Source organism: Balaenoptera ricei, chromosome 20 (genome assembly GCF_028023285.1).
Source record: "Balaenoptera ricei isolate mBalRic1 chromosome 20, mBalRic1.hap2, whole genome shotgun sequence".
Lineage (NCBI taxonomy): Eukaryota > Metazoa > Chordata > Mammalia > Artiodactyla > Balaenopteridae > Balaenoptera > Balaenoptera ricei.
The window spans coordinates 11,311,564-11,336,950 of record NC_082658.1 but is presented as its reverse complement, the minus strand read 5'-3'; the positions used below and the strand labels follow the sequence as shown (position 1 = coordinate 11,336,950).

Sequence of the window (25,387 nt, the reverse complement as noted above, 5' to 3'; positions counted from 1 at the left end):
ACCCCCTCCGTTCTCGGCTGGGGTCGGGGACGGGCCGGTAGAGGGTGGTGCGAAGGCCGCGGCGGCGCCGGGGGTTGGGGGAAGTTTCACCCACTGCGCACCCCTGCGACCCCAGCCGAGCAGCGGGCCCGGGCCGCAGACAATTAAAGCGGGATTCCTCCCCCGCTGACGTCGGCAGCGCGAGGCCCCTCCCGCGGTGGCATAAAAGGCGCGGGCTCCGCAGCGCAGGCGGCAGTGGGGGCCGGACAGCGCGGCCGTGCGGACTGCGCGGCGGAGCAGTGAGCAGCGCGGCGCCCAGAGCGCTGGCCGCCCGCGGAGCTCCAGCCGAGCCGAGCCGGGCCCGGAGCGCCGGGTCCCAGAGCCCGCAGCCATGCTGGCCGGCCGCGCCGCGCGCACCTGTGCGCTGCTCGCCCTCTGCCTCCTGGGCAGCGGGGCCCAGGATTTTGGGCCGACGCGCTTCATCTGCACCTCGGTGCCGGTGGACGCCGACATGTGCGCCGCGTCCGTGGCCGCCGGCGGCGCCGAGGAGCTCCGGAGCAACGTGCTGCAGCTCCGCGAGACCGTGCTGCAGCAGAAGGAGACCATCCTGAGCCAGAAGGAGACCATCCGCGAGCTGACCACCAAGCTGGGCCGCTGCGAGAGCCAGAGCACGCTGGACGCGAGCGCCGGCGAGGCGCGGACGGGCGGCGGCCGCAAGCAGCCCGGCTCGGGCAAGAACACCATGGGCGACCTGTCTCGGACGCCGGCCGCCGAGACGCTCAGCCAACTCGGGCAAACTTTGCAGTCGCTCAAAACCCGCCTGGAGAACCTCGAGGTCCGCGCGCGCCGCTGTTTCCCCTCTGGCTCGCGCGCCCCTCTGCCCTCCCCCAACTCCATTCCCGACCCGGCCCGACACCCCCAACCCCGGCCTCGGCCGGGTGCCGATGCCTGGCTGGGCCCTCCCCCAGCGTACGGGGCCCCGTGGACGGCCACTCGCCCGAGCTCCCCGCCAGGCTGCCCCCGCAGTCGCCCTGAGGGGACCGCGCCACCGGCCTCCCGGCACGGCCCCTGCTCCACGCGTAACGATATGGTTTCCCCCCCACCCCCGCCCTTGCACCCTCGCAGCAGTACAGCCGGCTCAATTCCTCCAGCCAGACCAACAGCCTCAAGGATCTGCTGCAGAGCAAGATCGATGACCTGGAGAGGCAGGTGCTGTCTCGGGTGAACACTCTGGAGGAGGGCAAGGGGGGCCCCAGAAATGACACCGAGGAAAGAGTCAAGATCGAGAGCGCCCTGACTTCCCTGCACCAGCGGATCAGCGAGCTCGAGAAAGGTAATGGTCATGGGGGGCTGGGGGTTCATGCATCCTGTCTCAGCTCCCTGGACCAGCGGGACCCTGCCTCTGGTCCTGGCTTCCTGCATAGCTCAGGTTGGGAGTGTAAAAGCCCTGAGCTCCTCCACCCCTCCAGCCCCATCCCTGCCCCAGGTTCTCCAGTTGGTGTTCCTCGCGGGACTGGGGTGCCCTGGGCTTGGGACATCTCAGGAAGCAGAGTGAGGAAGGGATTGCCTGGGGTTCCCTCCCCCCTCCCCCGCCACACTCACACACTCGCACACTCACAGGATTTTTCCAAGTCTGATTTGTTTAATCTTCAGCAACTTTGCACTATAGCTTTGGCTGGCTCAAGTCCTCCCTGGCTAAGAAAACCTGGCTCTAGCCAGTCCCCATCCACAGCAGAGAGCAGCGCATGGGCTGGGGCTGGGTCCTCTTGGTCCATGGCACATTTGGGCCCTGAGCAGGTTTCCTCCCAGCTCCTTGGTACCCTTGGCATCCTCTGGGGATTTCCGGGTCCTCCCCTCCGCCCTGAGCACACCCCCGAGGTTTTCTCTTCTGAGTGACCCAAGCCCAGGCATCTTGCGTGCAGCCCCGCGGTTCCCGAGTCGCCAACTACAGCCAGCCCCAATCTCGCCCCAGGCCCACGGATGAGCTCGGGAGGCTCAGCCTTGAAGTCGCAGAAATCAAACAAGGTTGTAAAAGTGGGGGAGGGGGTGAGACTCGGGGCTCGAAGCAGGGCCACGTGACCCTTCTCGGACTGCAAAGTGTGCTGGATGGATTTAAACAGTGCCATCTTAAGGCACGTTATGTAACTGAAAAACAGATCGGGGAAGGGAGGAGGGGGGGAGAAAGGGGAGATTGGGGAAATGAAGAACACCCCCTGGAGAGACCAGGGACCAGATGTGCTCCAAGGGCAGGGGGCTGCCAGCCTGAGATGGAAGGGGAACACCGAGGGCCAGCCCCGCTCTGTTCCCTGACACCTGGCTTAGAGGAAGGGGGTGGGGTTGCTGGCCCAGTAGGATGCCTTCTAGAAATAATTCTTGGCCTGGAGGGCCGGTTTAGTGCTGGGCTCCCTGGCAGCACCCAGTGTACACCCTGGAGCTGGTGGGTGTGTGTTCCTGGCTCTGGGCCTGGTGCCCATGCCCACTGCTGGATTGGCATGTTTTGCCTGGACTCAGTCACACCATGCCCAGGGCCACAGCCACAGTGTGTGTGTGGGTTGGGAGAGGGCAGAAAAGTATTCCCTGGAGACATTGCCGGCAGGCGGGGAGCTGGTGGCTGTGTATAAAGGGAGGGTATGGGACCAGGAGCCTGATTTTTCAGGAAACGCACAGGAAGCTCGCCCTGAGAATGATTGGCATCATCCTCAAAGCAGTCACCTTAGGGGATCGTGGCTTTAGGGCTACCTCCCGGCTCCCTGCTGTCCTGCCCTCTCTGCAGGGGGCCAGACAGAGTTGCTAGAAGAGCCTTGGGGGGTACAACTCTCCCTCCTGTGGGATGGATGGGATTCTGGAAACAGCCTGAGTCCTCAGGGCAAATCGGCTGGGTCAGATGAGTGACCAGGGGCTGCAGTGTGTCCTGGCCTCAAGGAAAGTGTGACGGGCACCGGGGGCCTGGTTCTGAGCACCGTCAGCAGTCAGCATCCTGGAATCAGGTTGGGCTCCTGGAGGGGCTGCTCTGAGGGGAGTTAGCCTCTTTACTGGCCGGGAGGAGACCTCCTTCCTCTGTGGTGACACCTTCGAGCGTTGCTTTACAGGGTGTGCACTGACCCACTCCCTACCCACGCCCACTGCCCAGCCCAGGTGCAGACACTCAGAGCCCAGCGTGTGCGGGCGGCTCCCCACACCCCCATCCCAGCCTCTCCACAGGGGTCACCGTGTGGGAGCCACCTTATGGGAGCCAGACCGGGAGCAGAGACCTTGGGTCAGCTCTTTTGTCCTGGCCCTGTGCCCTGGGGCAAAGTACTTGACCTCTCCGAGCCTCCTTCTCAGCATCTACAGAACAGAGGGGAGTCTGCTGTGTCTGCATCACCAAGCCTGGCTGGGGGCAGGGGCATTGGCAAGCCTGCTTTAGTCAGGGACAGGCGCTTCATCAAGGTGCAGGTGTCTGGACTGTGTCCCGTCCTCCCCAGGTCAGAAGGACAACCGCCCTGGAGACAAGTTCCAGCTCACTTTCCCCCTGCGGACCAACTACATGTATGCCAAGGTGAAGAAGAGCCTGCCGGAGATGTACGCCTTCACGGTGTGCATGTGGCTCAAGTCCAGCGCAGCGCCAGGGGTGGGCACGCCCTTCTCCTATGCCGTGCCCGGCCAGGCCAATGAGCTGGTCCTCATTGAGTGGGGCAACAACCCCATGGAGATCCTCATCAACGACAAGGTAGAGTCCCCACCCCTCTGGACTTGCAGGGCAGCAGGGCGAGGCCCCCAGGGCCCCAGTCTGTGCCAGCTGCTGGGACAGGTCTGGGTAGCATGAGATATACAGCCTCAGATGCTACTGTGGCCCCAAGAGGAGAGCCTGCCAGGCAGGGCTGAGGGAGGTGCAGGGTGAGGACTGGGAGGAATGGGGAGGGTTGCCCTTGCCATGCTCCACGAGCAGGCCTCCCAGACAGAGGCCTCCGGGCTAGGGTGGAGGAGGGTGATCCAGGGGGACAGTCCATCTGACAGAATCCTCCTCCCCCAGCTGGCCTTGGAGCTGACTTTGCTCCTCCATATTTGGGAGACCACAGATGCTGGGGGGGTGGCAAAGATGCTCCTAGAGAGTCCAAATCAATCCTGCTTAGCCCCCTACCCCTGGGAGGAGGCCAGATCTGGGTGAGTCCTTGGGAGAGGGCAACCTTTCCCTCCAGGGAACCCGTCTCCATCCTGGCCCTCTGTTAGCTGTGGGAATAGCTGCCAACTCTCAAACTCCCTCATCTCTATGCCAGCTTTGGTAGTAAATGTCTAAAACCTGGGCTGGGAATTAGATTCCAAGCCCTTGCTCTTGAGGCCTTGCCTAGAAAGGGCTGTGCCTTTCTGGGGCCCCATTTCCCCAAAGTTAAAAGGGTGTGAGGGTTCTTTCATTGGCTGAAGCAGCCTCCCTGCCTGAAATGGTAAGAGCGTGAGTGAAATTTCAGGTGAGAGGCTGGTCTGAGCGTTAAAAGGCATGGTGCCATCTCCCCTGGCATCTTTCAGAGTCTCTGCGAAAAGGCTGGGCGGGTTGTAGACCCAGAGATCTGGCAATTAGAGATGGAGTGTTGGAAGAGAGGAGAGGCTCAGAAAGCAGCAGTGAACTCAGCCCCCAGGGGTGGCCCTCCTCCATCAGAGGGCCTGTTTCGTAGACTAGCCAAGAGGGAGGAGGGTGAGTAGGAGTGAGGAGATTGCATATGCAGATCGATCTTAGGAGCCCCCTTGACAAATCTTCCCATTTCCTTTGTGATTTTGTGCTCCATCAATGGATGGGCCTGACAGTCCAGAGGGGCAGGTGCTGCAAAAACTCAGTAACGGCTCTTGATATTTATTGTAAATGCATATGAATATCGGTTGAACTACTAACTAGTGATGATAATTGATTCTGATTGTACCCCTGTTCCCATAATGTCCTGTATGTTGTTCTCCTTCCCAGGTGGCTAAGCTGCCCTTTGTAATCAATGATGGCAAGTGGCACCACATCTGCATCACCTGGACCACCCGGGACGGGGTCTGGGAAGCCTACCAGGATGGCACCCAAGGAGGCAACGGCGAGAACTTGGCGCCCTATCACCCCATCAAGCCACAGGGCGTGCTGGTGCTGGGCCAGGAGCAGGTACAGGCCATGGGGGCAGGGAAAGAGGGAGGCAGCTGCAGGGGGAGGAGCCCCAGAACCAGAGACTAGGCAGGAGAAAGAAGAATGAGGGTGTTGGGAGAGAGGGCAGAGAGGCAGCAGGGAGCAAAGTGGGAGGGAGCTGGAGAAGGAAGTGGTTTCCCCTGAGAAGTAGCTGAGGGAAGCAAGTGATGCAGCAGTTTGGGCAAAGTCCCTGCTCTGAGTGGGCACTTTCAGGAAAGGCAAGCAGGAGTGGGCTCTGGTCTCAAGGCTCTCCACAACTTCCTCAACAACTGCAGCAATGCTCTTTGGCACAGGAAGACCAAATGTGCATTTAGTGATGCACAATTTATTTCCTGGAAGTGGTTTGTCTCCCATTGGGCACCCAGGAGGGAAAGGCAGGCAGGAGAGCCCCAGGGCTTCCATTCTCATTGGGCAGGTATTGCTGTCAAAGAGTGACATCTGAGTTTCTTGACTAGAGGCAGGGAGTGTAGGGGAGGCCCCCCAGGCGCTGCTCCCACAGTTGTTCATGGACCTGGCTGACACCCTCCCTCACTGGGCACCTCTCAGGTGCCCCCAGGAGAAGCTCTGCATCCAGGGCAGAGGAGGCCAGCATCACTCCTTTTCCTGAGCTCCCCACAGGGGAGGGACGGATGGATAGCTGAAGACCAGACACAGGGAGACAAATGGACCAGAGGTAGACGTGAGAGCCTTTCCCCCTAGGGATGCCCTCCTGATAGGCCCCCACCGCAATGACCCCCTCCACCCTCATCCTCTGCTTTTCTCTGAAGGACACGCTGGGTGGCGGGTTTGATGCCACCCAGGCGTTCGTGGGCGAGCTGGCCCATTTCAACATCTGGGACCGCAAGCTGACCCCGGGGGAGGTGTACAACCTGGCCACCTGCAGCACCAAGGCCCTTTCCGGCAACGTCATTGCCTGGGCTGAGTCCCACATCGAGATCTACGGCGGAGCCACCAAGTGGACATTTGAAGCCTGTCGCCAGATCAACTGAGGCCCAGGGCCAGGCTGAGCCTCCTGGTCCCCAGGTCCCCAGCCCCCTCCCGCTTCCCCCCTGCTTGTGCGGAGATGATCCGTCGTCTCTTCTTCTCTCCCTTTCCCCCAGGAATGACTCAAGGCCATCGCCCTCGCACATGCGCACACGCACACAGCCTGGTTTCGTCCTCATGCACGTGAAGCAGGCCCGGCTCCCATCTGTCCCCGAGGTGTCCCCACTTCTCTCTAGGAGCCCGCACTGTTTCTCAGGCATGCCCCGTTCACCAGTAAAGCCGGCAGCTGCAACATTTTGAAAAATGCACACGTAAGTGAGAGGACCTGTGTGTGAGTGTGTGTGTGTGTGTGTCTACAAGGGTCTGTCTCTCTGGGGAGGCCTTCTCTTTTAAAATGAGGTATTTCATTTCTTCTTTCTCTGTGGCTTTGGGAAATCTCATGACTGGTCTAATATCTGCATTGCCAACTTTGGTGTCTGCCCGCGTGTCTTGGGGCTGGTGCATCTTCTTCTGCAATGCATTCGTCTTTGTTTGTAAACGTTTTTCAGAGCGACATATCTCTATATTGATAAAATAAATATCTTTTAGCAGTTTGTTAAAGGCCGGGGGCCTCTGCATGGAGAATTTGTATTTTGTCATAGAAGGAATTCTCTCTGAAGGGTTGAAGGCAGACAGTGTCCTGTGATGGCACCACATGCTGGGCGGGGGCAGAGGAGGTGGGACCAGCCTCAGGATCCGGGCAGTCCCTCCCCCAACCCCCAGTGCCTGGCCAGCATCCTGCTGTTGGCATCTGAGGGCAGCACTGGGCCTGGGAGGCCAGCCTGCATACCCAGCTCGGCCAGCTCTGGCCCAGGATACCGTCTGTGGCCCTCAGCCTTCCCACCTCCTCAGACTCCCCTTCAGCTGCCAGCTAGTGCCCCCAAGAGAGGAACATCCCATCCACAGCCCACGAAGCCAGGACCCCTGGTCTCCTCCCCTTGGCCTCTGGCAGTGGCAGACCAGAGGCTTCAGTGGGTCAGCTTGAGAGCAGACCTTTTAGACCAGGAAACCCGCACTCTGATTAAGACCCAGCCACACAGGGCCACTGAAACTTGAACCCAGCCAGTCGATGGGCCAGGTCCGTGGTAACTCCGACAGCCATATTCTTCACCCGGGCCAGGGCGAGCCCTCCAAGGGGGCAGGGCCTCCGGAGACCTCTCCTGGGGAGCCACGCATGGCTAGGCCGGGGCCTGGAATCCACTCCCCCATCTTACAGAGCGCAAGTCCTGATGTAGCCCCCAACCTGTCACCAGCTGGTGACACTGAGACCCAACCAGTGTCAGAAGCTTTGACATTTCTTTCCCTCCATGAAAAACTAGCATGTGCACCTCCTTCTAGTCCTTCCAAGGCGGGGAGAAAAGTGTGTGTGTGTGTGTGTGTGTGTGTGTGTGTGTGTTGAATGAGAGCGAGAAGAAGAGCACTCAGACGGATCACACCCAGGGGAGGGTGAGCTCCCTGCTTTGTTGCACCATCTGGGGGTCGCACACCCCAAGGGCAACCTGGACTCTGTCACCAGGAGTCTAATTAGCAAAAGGCTGGCAAGTCTTTCTAGAAATTTTACTGCACTGCCTGGCTCATCTACAGCTGCAGACATTTCTTCAGGAGAAGCAGGTGTTTCTGTCTTCTGTTCCCTCCAGGGCACCTGTCTCCTTAAACGCAGGTCCGTGTTGTGTCGGAAACCTAGTGCATCTGTGTGTGTCTGTGTTGGTGTCTCTGTGTTGGTGTCCGCGTGGGTGTCTGCACGGTACCCAGTCGCCGTTCTGCAATGCATCACTCTAGTGCCGAGGGTGAGGTCCAGGCGCCAGGCTGCGTGTTGTGGTTCAACAGTGGCTTTTTCTGAGACCGCTGTGCTTTGTCAGAGCCCATCGGGCTGTGGCACCTGTGGATCTGCAGGGATCTTCTCTGTTTGCATGTTCCTTGGGGTGGCATGTCCCTTGCTTCCTCAGTCTGGTGTGTGTTCCCCTGCCTGCATGAACTTCTCTGGTTCTGTGTTGTGTGCCCAGTGCCACCCATTGTTCTGTGACCATCCATGTAGCTACTGAAAATGGCTGGGTAAGCAAGCCAAGGGTGTCGGAGGAGGTCAAGGGAGAGATCGATTCCCTCTCCCCCTCCCCACTCCCCAAACACACCAAGAAGTATTTTTAACGTGTAGGTTGAGAACAAGCCTAACAATGACTGTGGTTGGGAGAGAGTGAGAGCTTAGTATCCCCCTCTAGACCAGATCAGCCCCACCCCTCACTTCAGCCATCTCAGAGCTGTAGGCAAGGCCCAGAGTGTGCTAGGTGCTCTCCCATCAGCACCTCCCACCAGCCCCTGCCGATCTATGGATCTACCAGACCCCGACCACCTCCTGTCCCAGTGGGCGTGGTGGGAGCTGTCCTTTCAGGACCACAAGCCATCCTCTGCCCTAAGTAGAGAGGGGCAGAGCACACCCCAGATGCTTACGCCTGTGTCCCTTCAGCCTCCCGACCTGTTCACCCTCCTCGCCCCTCCCCTGACGCACCCACGGTGCCAGGGATGGAAGCTGATGTTTAACTCCCTCCGCCCTCCCCAGCTGGAGCCTGTGCCAAGCCCCGGACTCCCTTACTGTGGTAACACTTGGCACTTTGCCAGCCCCGAGGAAGGCAGATGACACAGCCACATATCTAATCCACATAGTTTCCATCTACCCCTTAATCTGATTGATGTTCCCTCTTGCACTGAATAATACATGCCTATCTCAGGTAAGCGATTTTATAAAATAAGAAGATAAAAAAGCACTGTCGAGACAGTGTTTGCTTTCGCCGAGCTGGTGTCCTACAGCTCCCTGGGTGTCCGAGGTGGGAGAGCTGCTGACAGAGGCTCTCCGGGCCCTCGGGGGATTAGAGCCCACTTGAATCGTAAGCCTTTCTTGCTTTTGATAACAGTATTATTTCTCTTACTCTAGAAGAAAAAGTTTATTACCAAACAAGAGTATTTTTATGAAAGAAAAGGACAAACCTATAAATTAACTCAACCTATATTTCCCTTGAAAATACTTTCAGGCTCCGCCAAAAACGTAGAACTGAAAGCATGTTATTTTGGAAGAAAGAGATACATTTTGTATGCTTTCTGTTCCTTTTGTAGATTCACAGTTTTATTTTCTAAGACTGCAAAGATCACTTTGTCACCAGCCCTGGGACCTGAGACCAAGGGGGTGTCTTGTGGGGAGTGAAGGGGAGGGAAGAGGCTGGCATGAAGGTCACAGTCGTTCCAATGAGCTCCAAAGAGGGGCCACCTGTTCTCAAAGATGTGTCGGGGATGGGATGTACACTGGCCATTTATGGTGGCCCCTCTGTCTCGGAGCTGACTTGTTAAGTGGAATGAGTTGAAGACTTGATGGTCAGTTCCAACCCTGATAGAAGAAACTAGGGTTCTGAATTGTAAACATTAAGAGGATAGTATCCTTTGTAATCTTATGGCAACCAAAATGTGGCTTAAAGCAGTCATGGTTTCATCTCTTAAAACACAGTGTGTAAATCTATTCAACTAATGACGGGAAATATATCACTTCCATGCACAGTGGACTTAAGTGCCATTTGTTGAAGGGGAACAAGTCATTGAGGAGAAAAAAAGCCCAATACTTAAAGTCCCAATTTTGTCTTATTTGCCAAAAAAAAAAAAAAAAAAATCAACGACAACAACAAAGCAAACCCCCTATGGTTGATATTGTTATATTGTATATACTGTATAATAGGAAACAGAATTGATGTATCTTACTTTTTCATTATTTGCTAACCAAAGCTGTACATTTTTCATATGATCCGCAGCCTTTTGGGTATCTAATGGGTCAAAACCATGGGACCTGCCACCTCCCATAAGCAGTTCTGGAAATGCACTATTTCTACTGGTATTCTTGCTTTTTTCTTTTTCTTCATTTTCTTGCTGAAATGACATGAATTGTTAAGTTTATTTTTACACAGTAAAGAGTGAAGAAAGACTGTGGTCTCCTTGGAATGTCTCTTCTTTTCTCAAGCTTGCAAATGTCACCTCAACCTGCTGGATGACCTCAGGGGTCCTCCCAGGGGATGCATGCCTGCCCATTGCCCTGTGCCGCTTGAAAATCACGCAGCCATCTGGTGACACTGGACATCAGAGGTGGGGAGGGGGCCTGCCCAATAGCCGATACCAAGGCAGAGAGAGGTGAAGTGATTTCCCAATGTGTGGAGGCCACACTGGGGCTTGGGGTGCAGAGTAACTGCCCATTCCTCACCTCGCCTGCAGCCCTGCTCCTTACTGAGTGAATGCACTGCCCACAGCACACCTGGGCACAGGTCCCAGGTGGCCTGGGCTTGTCCTTCCCAAACAGCCCTGCTCTGCTCTCCTTTGCCATATCCCTGCTGACCCATCCTTGGCCAACACCTGGTTACCTCTCCTCTTTTGGGGTTCCCAGGCTGCTTTCCTGCTCTCAAGCAAGACAGCATCTCTAGATTCACATAACAAGAAGATGGGTGACGCGGGAGCCCTGGGCACTGAGAAGAACTTACTTCCTTGGCCCCTGGTGGACCAAGCTAGACTCTGGATGAACAAAGAGCTTTGGAACTGTTCCCTTCCAGGGGACAAAATTAATGACCAGGGGCCAAAGTAGCCTGCCTGGTTGGTGGGTCTCCCCCATGCCCCAACACACATACCCACACGCACACTGGGTTAGCAGAGGGGACCTGGCCAGGACTCAGGACCTGGAGTTTGGTGGGGTGTAACTGAGCCGTCCATTGCCTGGGGTGGTACAGAAGGAGGGGATTTGGCCTCAGAGCAGGTGGCCACTCGCCCTATTGCCCCTGCAGGAGGAGTCCCTGTTGGGAGAGAGAAGCCCCTGCCAGGCTGAAGACCCTGGACCTGTTTTCTCCAGAGTTGCCCTTGGCGGGTGGTATCCACCTCCAGACACGTGTGGCCAGGCCAAGGGTTGTACCCAATCCCAGCAGCTCCAGCCAACACACCACCTCTTTGCCTCCCACTCAAGCCAAGTGCATAGTTATGCCTATAATAACATCACTCTTACATTTCTAATTTCTATGGAAGTGCTCATTCAAAAACTTGGGTATTTTAACTATCATTAGAAACAAGTTACTTTCCCCAACTCTCACACCTGATATTGGTACATCAGTGACTGACTTTAGGGGCCATGGAGCTGAGAACAGCAGCTCGCAGGGAGGCAGTCAGACCTTGCTGCTGAGCTCGCTTGCGTGGAAGCCTGGGGCAGAGGGACACAGGCTCGGGACTTCAAAGCTGGAGAGTGTCTCCAAAGCCATTGACTCCAACGGCCCATCAGGTGCACGAAAATGTTTTCAGCTTGCACACTTCTAGTGATGAGGAACTCACTATTCATAGAGAGTCTGCCCCATTTTCAGACAGCTCCAGCTGGGAGTTTTCTTTTTTTTCTTTTCTACCTTTTCTATTTCTTTTCTGTAGTGTCCAGTTCCTTATACTGAGCTGCAGCTTCCACCCACCTGTCTGCACACAGGGAGACAGCCCCCATGTCCCCTGGGTCTCAGCCTTCATGTCTCTCCTGCACCACCTGGCTGACCTGCTCTAGGGTCACACCCCTCCCACCCCAGAAGCCCCCCAGGGGGCAGCATAGGAGTGTAGACCAACCCCTGGAGGGTCCAGGGAATGTGTCACCCCCACCCCCATCCTTGCTCCAGGAAGCTGGGGCTTGTGCATCAGCTGTGGGCCCCCAGGGTAGGAGCGGCGCAATTCAAGGAGTCCCGACCTGCTCCATCTCCTTGTCTGGTCCCCATGAGGCTCCCAGCGAGCGGCCTGTCCGCAGCAGCCCCCTCTCTGCAGACCTCCAAGGAGCACAAGGCCGCCTGGGCTCTGAGAAGTTAACTACTCGCTGGAACGGGGAAATAGGAAAGAATAAAAGTGGTGGCTGTGGGGAAGTTACAAAGGTTCTGGAACTCTTTGAAAGGCCTGTGGTTCTGAGCTCAGGGCTTGGCTTCTTTGTAGGAACCAGATGCCCTTCGGAAGAGGCTGGAACGCTCAGCCCAGCCAACGAGGGGCCCTCCCTGGGATGGAGTCAGCCAGCACTGCTGCCTTGACCTTAGCAGAACTGCCTCCCCCGTCCCCGACTAGGAGATTCTTTCCCATTCACAGCTGGTGGTGCCCACCTGGGCTCAGGCCCATCGGCTAGCTTTGCCAGGGGCCCAGACCCTCACGAGTCTCCACGGTCCACCTCTGGAGGTGCCCCGGCAGTGCTGCCACCCTCCAGGGGCCATTGGCATCCGCACTGTGCATCGTGCTCTGTGCTTAACTCATTCCTACGCTTCATCTCACGTCATCCCAATGGCCACCCTGATGATAACACTGATTTTGCAGATGAGGAGCTGGTGGGGAGGCCAGGTGACCTGCTGAGCTCATGAGTGGCAGGGCGGGCGATCAGACTGCAAAGCCCTTGTCTTTCCACACTAGCTATCAGGTTCCGAGTTCATCTGCAGGGGTCAGCACCTGGCAGGCCACCCCTTCACAGAGGACCTAGTCCCAATCTGAGCCCGTGAATCTCTGGCCAGACCTGCTCTTCCCTCGCACTTTGCTGCTCTGTCATCCTTGACCCCTCAGGTTCTCACGCACCCACGTGTGATGCACGTGGTAAGTCCCTGTGGCCTTGGGTTCCCAAGATGCCCCTCCCCAAGGGAGCAGAGGCTCCCTCCTCTCCTGACATTCAAATAAATTGTTTCTAACAGTCTGGTCCTTAAAAATTGAAAATCCTTTCATTTCTTGGTTTCCCCATGAAGCACACTTGCATTTCCTGAGACTCATGTGGTCACTCAAGGAAGTGGACAGTGGTCTTCAGGGCCATGGTTTCCCCCAGCATAGGAAGACAGGGTGGGACCAGCTGGTCTCTGCAGTCCCTTTGGGCTCTCCCTGGAGCCTAGGAGGCAACCTCCCCAGTCCGTGGGGACCAGCAGGGCCCTCTGTGCAGGACGCCTGACCTACCTGCTGCAAGACCCTTGCTCACACAGGACCCCTCTGCCCCCTGCCCCACCAGCAGTCCAGCAGCCATGGGATCTGCCCTCACCAGACTTCTCCTCAATGTTAACTGTCCTCTCAGGGTCCCTGTTCAGGCTACATGAGTTCATATTTCTGATCATTGTTGGTGGACCTGGGTCACATTTTCTCCCCAGAATCTCTTAGCTACCATATAAATCAGGGTGCGTGTAGGTACTTGGGGTGGGGTCCACAGGCCCTGAGCCCACTGTCATGACCTGGACTCATCAGTCTCCCTTTGGAGACAGGGGCAGAGAAGGATATTAAGGAAATGAAGAACCACAACTGACCCTTTAGAAAAACATACACACAGGAGATCAGCCAAGATGGCGGAATAGAAGGACCCTGAGCTCACCTCCTCTCACAAGCACATCAAAATCACAACTATTTGCAGAACAACCATCAATGAAAAAGACCTACCAGGAAAGATCTTCTACAACTAAAGACATAAAGAAGGAACCACAACGAGACGGGTAGGAGGGGCAGACGCTCGATAAAGTTATGGGTTGCCCACCCATAACCCTGGGTGGGCAACCCACAAACTGGATAATAATTACATTGCAGAGGTTCTCCGACAGGAGTGAGAGGTCTGAGCCCCACATCAGGCTCCTCAGCCTGGACGTCCTGCACCAGGAAGATGAGCCCCCAGAACCATTGGCTTTGAAAGCCAGCAGGGCTTAATTTCAGGAGTCCCATAGGACTGGGGGGGGGGGGAAAGAGACTTCACTGTTAAACGGTGAGCACAAAATCTCACATGCTCCAGGACCCAGGGCAGAAGCAGTAATTTGATAGGAGCCTGGGCCAGACCTACCTGCTACTCTTGGAGAGTCTCTTGGAGAGGTGAGGGTCGGGGGGTGGCTCACCCTGGGGACATAGACTCTGGTGACAGCCATTCTTGGGAGCTCCTTCTACCGCGTGGCCACTGGTGCTGGTAGGCGCCATTGTGTGGGATCCTCCCTCTAGCTCATCAAGGCCGAGACCTGGCGCTACCCAACAACCTGTAGGCACCAGTGCTGAGATGTCTCAGGCCAAGCAACTAACTGACACAGCCCCACCCATCAGCAGACAAGCTGCCTAAAGACCTCTTGAGCCCACAGCCACCCCAGACACTGCCCTGCCCACCAGAGGGCCCAGGACCCAGCTCCACCCACCAGTGGGCAGACACCAGACACAAGAAAACCATAATCCCACAGCCTATGGATACAGCCTGCCCACCAGCAGGCTAGACCCTGCCCTGGAACCAGCTGGGTCCCAGTCCTGCCCACTGTCAGGCCAACACAAGCTTCAGGACACCCTGGACCCTGTACCCAACTGTTTCAAGAACCGTCCCCCACCCCAACAGTGATGTGACACCAGCTCTGGGATCCCTGAGCCCAGCAACCAGACTCCGGGACCTGGCTCTGATCGCTAGTACGCAGGCACTAAACCCAGGGTTAACATCTATCCTTCTCAAATTATTCCAAAAAATTGCAAAGAAACACTTCTGAACTCATTCTATGAGGCCAGCATCACCCTGATACCAAATGACAGACAAATATATCACAAAAAAAGAAAACTACAGGCCAATATTACTGATGAACATAGATGTAAAAATTCTCAACAAAGTATTAGCAAACCGAATCCAACAATACATTAAAAGGATCTTACATCATGATCAAGTGGGATTTATCCCAGGGATGCAAGATTTTTCAATATCAACAAATCAATCAATATGATACACCACATTAACAAATTGAAGAATACAAACCATATGATCATCTAGATAGATGCAGAAAAAGCTTTCTGACAAAATGCAACACGTATTTATGATTAAAAAAAAAAAAAAAACTCCAGAAAGTGGGCATAGAGGGAACATACCTCAACATAATAAAGGCCATGTATGACAAACCCACAGCCAACATCATACTCAACAGTGAAAAGTTGAAAGCATTTCCTCTAAGATCAGGAACAAGACAAGGATGCCCACTCTCATCACTTTTTTTGAGGGGGGGGCAAGCCATCTGGCTTGTGGGATCTTAGTTCCCTGACCAGGGATTGAACCTGGGCCCTCAGCAGTGAAAGCACAGAGCTCTAACCACTGGACTGCCAGGGAATTCCCTCTCATCACTTTTATTCAACATAGCATTGGAAGTCATAGCCACAGCAATCAGAGAAGAAAAAGAAATAAAAGGAGTCCAAATTGGAAAGGAAGAAGTAAAACTGTCACTGTTTGCAGATGACATGATACTACACATAGAAAATCCTAAAGATGACACTAGAAAACTACTAGAGCTCATCAATGAATACAGTAAAATAGTAGAATACAAAATTTATATACAGAAATCTGTTGCATTTGTATACATTAACAATGAACTATTAGAAAGAGAAATTAAGAAAACAATTTCATTTACCATTGCACCAAAAAGAATAAGATACCTAGGAGTAAACTTACCTAAGGAGGTAAAAGACCTCTACTCAGAAAACTATAAGACACTGATGAAAGAAATTGAAAACAACACAACCAGATGGAAAGATATACTGTGTTCTTGGATTGGAAGAATCAGTATTGTTAAAATGATCATACTACCCAAGGCAATCTACAGATTCAATACAATCGCCATCAAGTTACCAATGGCATTTTTCACAGAACTAGAAAAAACAATTTTAAAATTTGTATGGTAACACAAAAGATCCTAAATAACCAAAACAATCTTGAGAAAGAAGAACAGAGATGGAGGAATTACACTCCCTGACTTCAGATTATACTACAAAGTTACAGTAATCAAAACAGAATGGTACTGGCACAAAAACAGCCATATAAATCAATGGAACAGGATAGAAAGCCCAGAAATAAACACTTATGGTCAATTCATCTATGACAAAGGAGACAGGAACATACAATGGAGAAAAGACAGTCTCTTCAATAAGTGGTGCTGGGAAAACTGGACAGCTACATGTAAAAGAATAAAATTAGAACATTCTCTGACACCATATACAAAAATAAACTCAAAATGTATTACAGACCTAAATGTAAGACCAGAAACCATAAAACTCCTAGAGGAAAACATAGGCAGAACATTCTTTGACATAAATTGTAGCAATATTTTTTTGGATCTGTCTCCTAAGGCAAAGGAAATAAAGGCAAAAATAAGCAAATGGGACCTAATTAAACTTAAAAGCTTTTGCACAGCAAAGGAAATCGTCAACAAAATGAAAAGACAATCTACTGAAGGGGAGAAATTATTTGCAAATGGTATGAACAATAAGAGGTTAATATCCAAAATATACAGACAGCTTATACAACTCAACATCAAAAACACAAACAACCTGAGTGAAAAATGGGCAGAAGGGACTTCCCTAGCGGTCCAGTGGTTAAGACTCTGCACTTCTACTGCAGGGGACATGGGTTTGATCCCTGGTCAGGGAACTAAGATCCCACATGCCACGCGACCAAAAAAAAAAAAAAAAAAGGGGCAGAAGACCCAAATAGACATTTTTCCAAAGAGCACATGCACATGGCCAACAGACACATGACAAGATGTTCAACATTGCTAATCATCAGGGTCAAAACCGCAATGAGATATCATCTCACACCTGTCAGAATGGCTGTTATCAAAAAGGACACAAATAACAAATGTTGACGAGATGTGGAGAAAAGGGAACCCTCATACACTGTTGGTAGGAAAGTGAATTGGTGCAGCCACTGTGGAAAACAGTATGGAGGTCTCAGAAAACTAAAAATAGAAACACCATATTACCCAGCAATTCCACTCCCGGTATATATCCAAAAAAAACCAAAAACACTAAGTCGAAAAGATATGTGCACCCCAATGTTCATAGCAGCATTATATACAATTGCCAAGACAAGACACAGAAGTAACCTAAGTGTCCATCAACAGATGAATGGATAAAGTAGATGTGGCGTGTATATAAATGTATATGTATACTACTCAGCCATAAAAAAAGAATGAAATTTTGCCATTTGCAACAACATGGGTGGACCTGGAGAGCATTATGCCAAGTGAAGTGAGAAAGACAAATACTCTATGATATCACTTATATGTGGAATCTAAAAAATACAATAAACTAGTGAGTATAACAAAAAAGAAGCAGACTCACAGATACAGAGAACAAACTAGGGACTTCCCTGGTGGTCCAGTGGCTAAGACTCCATGCTCCCAGTGGAGGGGGCCCAGGTTCAATCCCTGGTGTGGGAACTGGATCCCACGTGCTGCAACTAAGAGCCCACATGCCGCAACTAAAGATCCCGCATGCCATAACTAAAAGATTCCACATGCCGCAACTAAGACCTGACGCAGCCAAATAAATAAATAAATATTTTTTAAAAAAAGAGAGAGAGAGAGAACAAACTAGTGGTTACCTGTGGGGAGAGGGAAGGGGGAGGGGCAAACGTGGGGTAGGGGATTAAGAGGTACAAACTACTATGTACAAAATAAGCTACAAGGATATATTGTACAGCACAGGGAATATAGCCAATATTTGATAATAACTATAAATAGAATATAACCTTTAAAAAATGTGAATCACTATATCGTACAACTGTAACTTATACAATATTGTACATCGACTATACTCCAGTTTAAAAAAAAGAGAAATAAAGAAAAACGTACATTCATGCATTCATTCACTTGTCGAGGACCTGTTTCCTGAGCACCTACCATGAGCAAGTACCTGGGCCAGGTGCCCGGTGGGTGGTCTGAGGGGCGGAAGAAGAAGGCTCAGCTCAGGCACCTGGGCCAGCTTCAGGCTTAGAAACACCGAAGGCAAATGGTGCCGGAGGATGGGGGAGGGGGAGGAGGGCGGGTGTGAGCTTGCATGCTTATGTGCCTATAAGGCATTGCTAAGGAAGCCGTCTGTCTGCTGTTTGATTTCTGCGCTTCTCAATTCAGGCCAAGGTGGGGGGCCATCTGCTAAAGTGGACACAGAGAAAACATTTTCGCTATGCAGAAAATTGGCTTCTGAGGGGAGGCTGTGCACTCAGCACAGAACCAGCCTGCAGAGGAGGTGCTAGAGGCAGCGGGCAGGGCTGGGTGCAGGGAGGGAGGGCTGGGGAGACGCCCCTGCTCCTGCCCCATCCTTGGGAGGCCTCAGGCCCGCCAGTGTCTCCAATGCATCAAGCCCCTGCCTAAAACTTCCGGGTCTTTGCATGGGACTTGCATGGGGGGAGGGCTCCCCTCATTTTTAATACTTCCATTAAGGTATAATTCACATACCATAAAATGTACCCATTTAAAGTGTACAGCTCAATGGCTTTTGGTATATTACATTACTAGTTTTAAAAAATTGTGGTAAGTATATATAACATAAAATGTCCCATTTTAACCATTTTTAAGTGTACAATTCATTGGTATTGATTATATTCATAACGTTGTGCAAGTATCACCACTATTTCTAAAACGTTTTCTTCACCCCAAACAGAAACTCTGTACCCATTAAACATTAACTCCCGACTCCCTCCCCCAACCCCTGGTAACCTCTAATATACTTTCTGTCTCTCAAAATTTACCTATCCTAGGGACCTCATATAAGTGAATCATACAGTATTTGTCCTTTTGGGTCAGGTTTCTTTCACTTAGCATAATGTTTTCAAGGTTCCTCCATCTTGCAGCTTGTGTCAGAATGCCATTCCTTTATGGCTGAATAATATTCCACTGTATGGATAGACCACATTTATTTATCCATTCACCTGTTGATAGACACTTGAGTTTTTTCCACCTTTTTGTGAATAGTGTTGCTAAGAATATGGGTGTGCAAGTATCTGTTTTAGTCCTTACTTTCAATCCTTTGGTGTATATACCTAGGAGTAGAATCATATGGTAATTCTATGTATGGGTGTTGAGGAACTGCCACACAGTTTTCTACAGTGGCTGCATCATTTTACATTCCTACCAACAGCGTACTAGGTTCCAACGTCTCCACCCATATTTGTTATTTCTGCTGTTGTTATTACTCGATTGTAGCCACCCTAATGAGCGTGAAATGCTATCTTACATGGGTTTGATTTGCATTTCCCTAATGATTAGTGATATCACAAAATGTTAGTGATATACTGATTTTTTTAAATAAATTTATTTATTTATTTTTTGGCTGTGTTGGGTCTTCGTTGCTGTGCGTGGGCTTTCTCTAGTTGCGGTGAGTGGGGGTACTCTTCATTGCGGTGCGCGGGCTTCTCATTGCGGTGGCTTCTCTTTGCTGTAGAGCACAGGCTCTAGGCATGCGGGCTGCAGTAGTTGTGGTACATGGGCTCAGTAGTTGTGGCTTGCGGGCTCTAGAACACAGGCTCAGTAATTGTGGCACATGGGCTTAGTTGCTCCGCGGCATGTGGGATCTTCCCGGGCCAGGGCTCGAACCCGTGTCCCCTGCATTGGCAGGTGGATTCTTAACCACTGCGCCACCAGGGAAGCCCTGATATACTGATTTTCATGTGCTTATGGCCATTTGTGTATCTTCTTTTGCAAAATGTCCTTTTGAACCCTTTGGCCATTTTAAAATTGGGTGCTTGGTTTTTTGTTGTTGAGTTATAGAAGTTCTTTATATATTCTGGATATCAATCCCTTATTGGATATATGACTTGTGAATATTTTCTCCCATACTGTGGGTTGTCTTTTCACTCTCTCAATAGTACCCTTTGACACACAAAAGTTTTTTATTTTGATGAAGTCCAGCTTAGCTATTTTTTGGTCAAAGCCGCCTCTGCACTGTGTTTTTGGTGTCATATCCAAGAAATAATTTGCTAGACTAAATCCTACTCATCTTTGATCCCCTGCCCGGTGTAAATTAGTCCTCCTTGTGATCCTGTCTCATTGCACCTGTGTTCCCTTGGCAGTGCCAGCCGCGCTCAGTTGGTCTGCACAGCTCCGAGTCTCCCCAACCCAGAACCCCAGTGGGCAGAGGTCGTGTCTGTTTCCTTCCTCCTAGAAGCCCCTTCTGGATTGAACATTCTTGGCTCTGGGCTTTACTCTTCAGAATTCTGGTTCTCTAAGAATCACAGAATGTTAGTGCAGATGTAGAAAGAAGAAAAAAACCAGAAACGCTCTTTGAAATAAGAACCAACTGCTTTCATGCACCAGGGGAGCTGGTACGTGACACAGGCTGGCTTGACTCAGTTTAGGAAAATACACCAATGGCTTTTGTTAGTCTGGAAGGGGAACTCACCCTCTCCCCTGCCTGCAGGGGTCGAGGCAGGAAGGAAAAGGTGAAGGGAGCTGCTTGCACAGCAGCAAAAGGGACTGTGGTTTTCACAGACATCCTGGGAGAGAAGAGGTGAGAATCTGCAGGACAGAGAACTGGGGAGAGAAAAGACGTGACGGGGTGGAGAAAGGCCAAAGGGGGAAAGCCCGGTTGGCCAGAAATGCCTGTGTTGTCATCTGTAATGAGTTGCTCCATCACCCCAAACACCGGTGAACGTCTGCTCCCAGAAGGGCCCATGTGAACCATGCTTTGCACAAACCAAGAAGTTGGGTGGTGTCCAGTGTAGACCCCCCCGCATCGAGTGTGCAGCAGAAGCAGGGAACGTGAAGGCAGATGACCCAGAGAAACGTGGGGATCCTCATGGGACTCTGGGTTTTCCACCTTATATGGATGGGGGCTGTACTGGGGTGAGTAGTGTCCCCCCAAAATTCATATCCACCCAGAACCTGTGAATGCGACCTTATTTGGAAATAGGGTCTTTGCAGGTGTCATCAAGTTAAGATGCAATCCTACTGGATTAGAGGGGGCCCTAATTCAAAGATTGGGAAATTTGATCAAAGACACAGGGACACAGGGAGAAGGTCATGTGAAGACAGAGCAGAGACTGGATGATGTGTCTACTAGCCAAGGGATGCCAAGGATCGCCAGCAGCCACCAGAAGCTGGGGAGGGGCCTGGAACAGATTCTCTCTCAGAGCCTCCAGAAGGAACCAACCTGCTGACACCGTGATTTCAGACTTCTGGCCTCCAGACTGTGAGGGAATACATTTCTATTGTCTGAAGCTCCCCTGTCTGTGGTATCCTATTATGGCAGCCCAAGAAATGAATGGAGGGACTAACATCCTTCTGTTTTAAGAGCAAAGGAATGGGAGGCCCCAAGGCTGGAGGGCTGGGAACATCAGGAGCTGACCCTGGCTAGCATGGGGTCTATGCCGCCAGCAGAAAGAGCCAGACCGGCTTCGGGCAGAGCCTCCGAGCTCCAGTTTCTCTGCTCTTTAGGGCTCAGGGTCACCAGACTGTTGGCCCCTTGGCATCTGGCAGTAGAAAGGGAAGGCTGAGAAGCCGTCTGGTCAAAACTGCCTCTGCATGTCACACACCCACCACAGCCAGCTTGGGTCTCTAAGTGCTGCAGCAGAGACGGCAGCGCAGAGTGGGGTCACCAACCCCGGAAAACGCCCGAGTGCTTTGGGAGGACAAGAGCTGCCCCCGAGAACCATCCCCTGCCCCCAGTACTGTGACACCCTGGCGTGTGACCAGACTCTCCCTGTTGTGGATTTGGTGGCGGCCTGGGGAGATGAGCAAGAGATGAGGAGGGACCAGAGGATGGAGAATTCCCTTAGCAGAAGGGAAGGCAATGGTGAGAGCTCAAAGCAGGATAAAGGAACAGAGAGTGAGGTGGGACAGGGAAGGGTTCCTGGGCAGAGGGACCGGGCAGAGGGCCTGAAGGGGCAGCAACATGGCAGGAAAGCACAGAGCTGGAGGCGGGCAGGGGTTGGGGGGCTGGTCAGGTCACACAGGGGCTTGAGAAGAAAAACACCTGGCCTCGGTGTTGTGCTGACAATTGCATGGCTCAACAGTGTCACTGTCGGGACTTCCCTGGTGGTCCCGTGGTAAATAACCCGCCTTACAATGCAGGGGATGCAGGTTCGATCCCTGGTCAGGGAACTAAATGTCACATGCCGCGGGGCAACTAAGCCCTCATGTCACAACTACTGAGCTCGCACGCCTAAAATAGAGAGCCTGCGCGCTGCAAAGTACAGAGCCCACACACTCTGGAACCTGCGCGCCACAACTACAGATCTCACGAGCCCTGGGGCCTGCGCATCACAACTAGAGAAGAGAAAACCCGCATGCCACAACTAGAGACAAGCCCATGCGCAGCAACGAAGATCCCACGTGCTGCAACTAACACCCGACGCAGCCAAAAATAAATTAAATAAATAAATAATAAATAAATCTTAAAAAAAACAACAACAACCAATGTCACTGTCATCAGACACAGCCACTCTGTGACTGAGATGGATGGAGACAGAGACAAGAGGCCTCTGCAGTCATATCTGAACACAGAATGTGGACACTGTCCAGACCTAAAAATGGGCCCTGGTCCCCTTTCCTTGCTGATTGGTGTGGATTTACCAATTTCAGCCTAAGCTTTGCTCTGTTCTCCTGCCTTCTAGACACAAATTATTAAGATAGCCGATTGTGGCATCAACCCTGCTTCCCGACGGCCTCTACCCCAGCCCCAGTTTCCCCAGCACAAGCCCGTCTCCAGAGTCCTTCCTAACACCTCCTACGGACACACACCCCAGCTCCCCACGGTGTGCTGTTGCCATCACTCCATTCCACTGCAGTTGTGTTCCTGGGGGTCCTTGGATGGAAGGTAACTGACACTTCATACACCATGGAAAGAACTGTGGGTTTTGCTCTGAATCATACGGGAAGCCACTGGATGGTTTTAAGCAGAGAAGTGTGCCGCGATTTTCAAAAGAAATGTTCTGGAAGACCCATTAGGAGGCTCTGTCTGGAGCGCATCTGAAGCAGCGTTCCCTGTGGCTACTCGGTGGGGGAGGTAGCTCCTTCTGCCTCCAGCGCAGGAAGAAGGGAGGATGAGAGCACACGGATGGCCCTTGTGTCCCAGAACCACTTTCTAAGGGGCTTCTGAGATAAGAATTCAGCTGCGGTGAGCTACACAGGGCTGTTTGCATCAGCTCTAGGCAGCCAGGGACACAAGCATTCTAGTGGACAGTGCAGAGGCGCCTACCCACCCCCTTTCTGAGCAGGGGGGCCACCACATTCAAGACACCCTTTAAGACAGAGTTTGTGGAGGGAATTCCCCGGCGGTCCATCGGTTAAGACTCCACACTTTCACTATTAAGGGCCTGGGTTGATCCCTGGTCGGGGAACTAAAGAGCGGCCAAAGGAAAAAAAAAAAAGACTTTGTGGAAAAGACAAAATCAATCCACACCTGCAGGTGCCAAGAAGCCAAGGGCATAAGGTTCTACACAGATGTCTGATGTTTCAGTCTGGATGGATGGTGACGTCATTCCCATGACCCTGTGTGTGCTCAGCCAGGAGGGCTAAGGGGTCAGACTTGTGAATAACTGGCCCCTAGCTTAGGAAGGGAGCTCAGATGAGGAGGTTTATCCACCTCCCCTGCCCCAGTGCGTATACACATTGCTTCCAACTTGTGCCCGGGAGGGTGGGCTAGCTGGGGGGCTTCTTCCAAGGTGCCAGGCTACAACGTGTCCCCTTGTCCGGTGAAACCATGTGTGTGTGTGTGTGTGTGTGTGTGTGTGTGTGTGTGTGGTCCTCCTTTGGTTATTGGTCCAACAGCATGCCCAGTGGTCCCCAGGGAGGGCAGAGGCAAAGTGTTTGTATTGGGCCCCTTGCTGCCTCCCCATCTGACCTGGCTGCTTCTCCTATTTCTCCCAGGACCCTCTCACGCCTGGAAGGTGGAGCCCTCTGTTAGGCCTGCTTGCTTGAATTTCCCTCCCTCACCTGGATTGGTGGGTTCCTCAAGCCTCAGCTTGACCCTGTCTCCCACCGCAGCGCCCCTAACCTAGAAGAAGGTGGAGAGAACTTGGGACTGTAGAAACAAACATGGAGCATGGAGAGCTTGCTGTCACCCCCAGGACCCCCTCTGCATTTGGAAGGTGGTGTTCTGGGAACTAGAAGCTACACTGGTATCAGCTGCATCAGTGCACATGTGTGTGCCCTTGAGTGTTGTTTGTGTGTTGGGGGAGAAACTGGGATACTGCGGAGGGAAAACCCTGCAATCACATCAGGAGCCTCCATTCCCATTCACACATAAGGGTCCATGGGGCACTGCAGCACATGCATAAATTTTATCTGAAAAAAAATGTGTATGCAATATATTGAGAAAAAAAGACTAGAAGAAAATATTCTTAAGTGTCAACAGTGATGGGATCAAGGATTTTTATACTTTCGTGTTTTACACCAAACATGTGTTGGTTATGTAATTTAAATTTTATTTATTTATATTTAAACCAAATTCTCCAGCCAACTGTGCTCTTCCCCAGTTGCAGTAACTTTCCTTTGAGTTGGATTTCTGGGTGAACCTAAAACAACGACTCCCTCTCAAGTTCACACTACTTCATACTCGTGCTTTCATTCCTCCTTCCTTAGACAATCGATGCATTGGGCCGGGGTCCCCGTCCTCAGAGAGTCTGCAGCCTAGGAGCATTCTCTCCCTACGACCCGCTCCTCCGCAAGGGGCGGCGAGCATGTTCCGGGGTGGGTGGTGTCCGAGGGAGGCGGGGTAGCCCTCCAGGAGGCGTGGGTGTCGGCCTTGGCTCAACTTCCGGGACAGTGGGTGTAAAATGTTCGGACAACGTTACAAGGGTCGACTGGGCTTTCTGCGGTCTCCTGCCCCCGAACCCTCCTGAGAGGGCGCCCTGGGGAGGAGGACGCCCGTGACCCCGAGCGCGGGAACGGCGGGACCCAGACCACACGTGGACCTGGGTACCGAGGCCCGGAGGCCACGCTCTGGGACAGAACCTCCGGACCCAGACGCCGGGCGGGGTTGCCACGGCAACGCCCTCGAGCTCGCGGCGATTGGCGGAACGCAGAGGCGGGGCCCGGGAGGTGCTCCCGCGAGAGCTCGGCCTCGCGGCTTCCGGTCGGCTCGGGCCAAGGGAGCGTGGGGCAGAGTTTCCGGCCTAGGCTGTCACCTGGACTCTACTCCCGCGTACCATGTGGTAGCCGACCCTGCTGGCTGTGCCACCGAAACGTGCCCAGAACAGGAACTTTCTCCCTCCTCCGCTGCGACCACCCTGGTCTGGGCCACCTTTAGTCGCCTAGAATACTGCCCAACCTCTCGCCGGGTCTCCCAGCTCCGCCCTTCAGTCCGTGTCATCTTGTGGTGCCCTGCTTCCCTCAAGAGAGTCAAGGCCCTGCCCCGTTTGCCTCCCCCTCCCTGCTCCCCCACTTCAGCCTCGCTGACTGCTTGACTCTTGACTGACCTTGCTCCATACCCCGCCCCTCCCCCCACCCCACCTTTGGACTTGCTGGTCCTTCTGCCTGGGACACGCCTCCCCAA

General features: G+C 52.8%; 1 protein-coding gene across 1 annotated transcript; it reads left to right on the top strand.

The window, feature by feature from the left end:
- The first annotated feature begins 370 nt into the window (after window positions 1-370).
- On the top strand, window positions 371-10,043 carry NPTX1 (neuronal pentraxin 1). Its single transcript, XM_059906947.1, has 5 exons — window positions 371-814; window positions 1,105-1,312; window positions 3,444-3,688; window positions 4,913-5,092; window positions 5,881-10,043. Exons 1-5 carry the CDS (start codon window positions 371-373, stop codon window positions 6,100-6,102), a joined length of 1,299 nt encoding a protein of 432 aa, XP_059762930.1. The 3' UTR covers window positions 6,103-10,043.
- The last annotated feature ends 15,344 nt before the right edge of the window (window positions 10,044-25,387 follow it).

Excerpts from the sequence above, each read along its gene's own strand:
- NPTX1 (XM_059906947.1), top strand. The coding sequence starts at position 371 with ATGCTGGCCGGCCGCGCCGCGCGCACCTGTGCGCTGCTCGCCCTCTGC. Across the intron at positions 815-1,104 it reads CCCGCCTGGAGAACCTCGAG|CAGTACAGCCGGCTCAATTC; the intron begins GTCCGCGCGCGC and ends GCACCCTCGCAG. Across the intron at positions 3,689-4,912 it reads AGATCCTCATCAACGACAAG|GTGGCTAAGCTGCCCTTTGT; the intron begins GTAGAGTCCCCA and ends TCTCCTTCCCAG.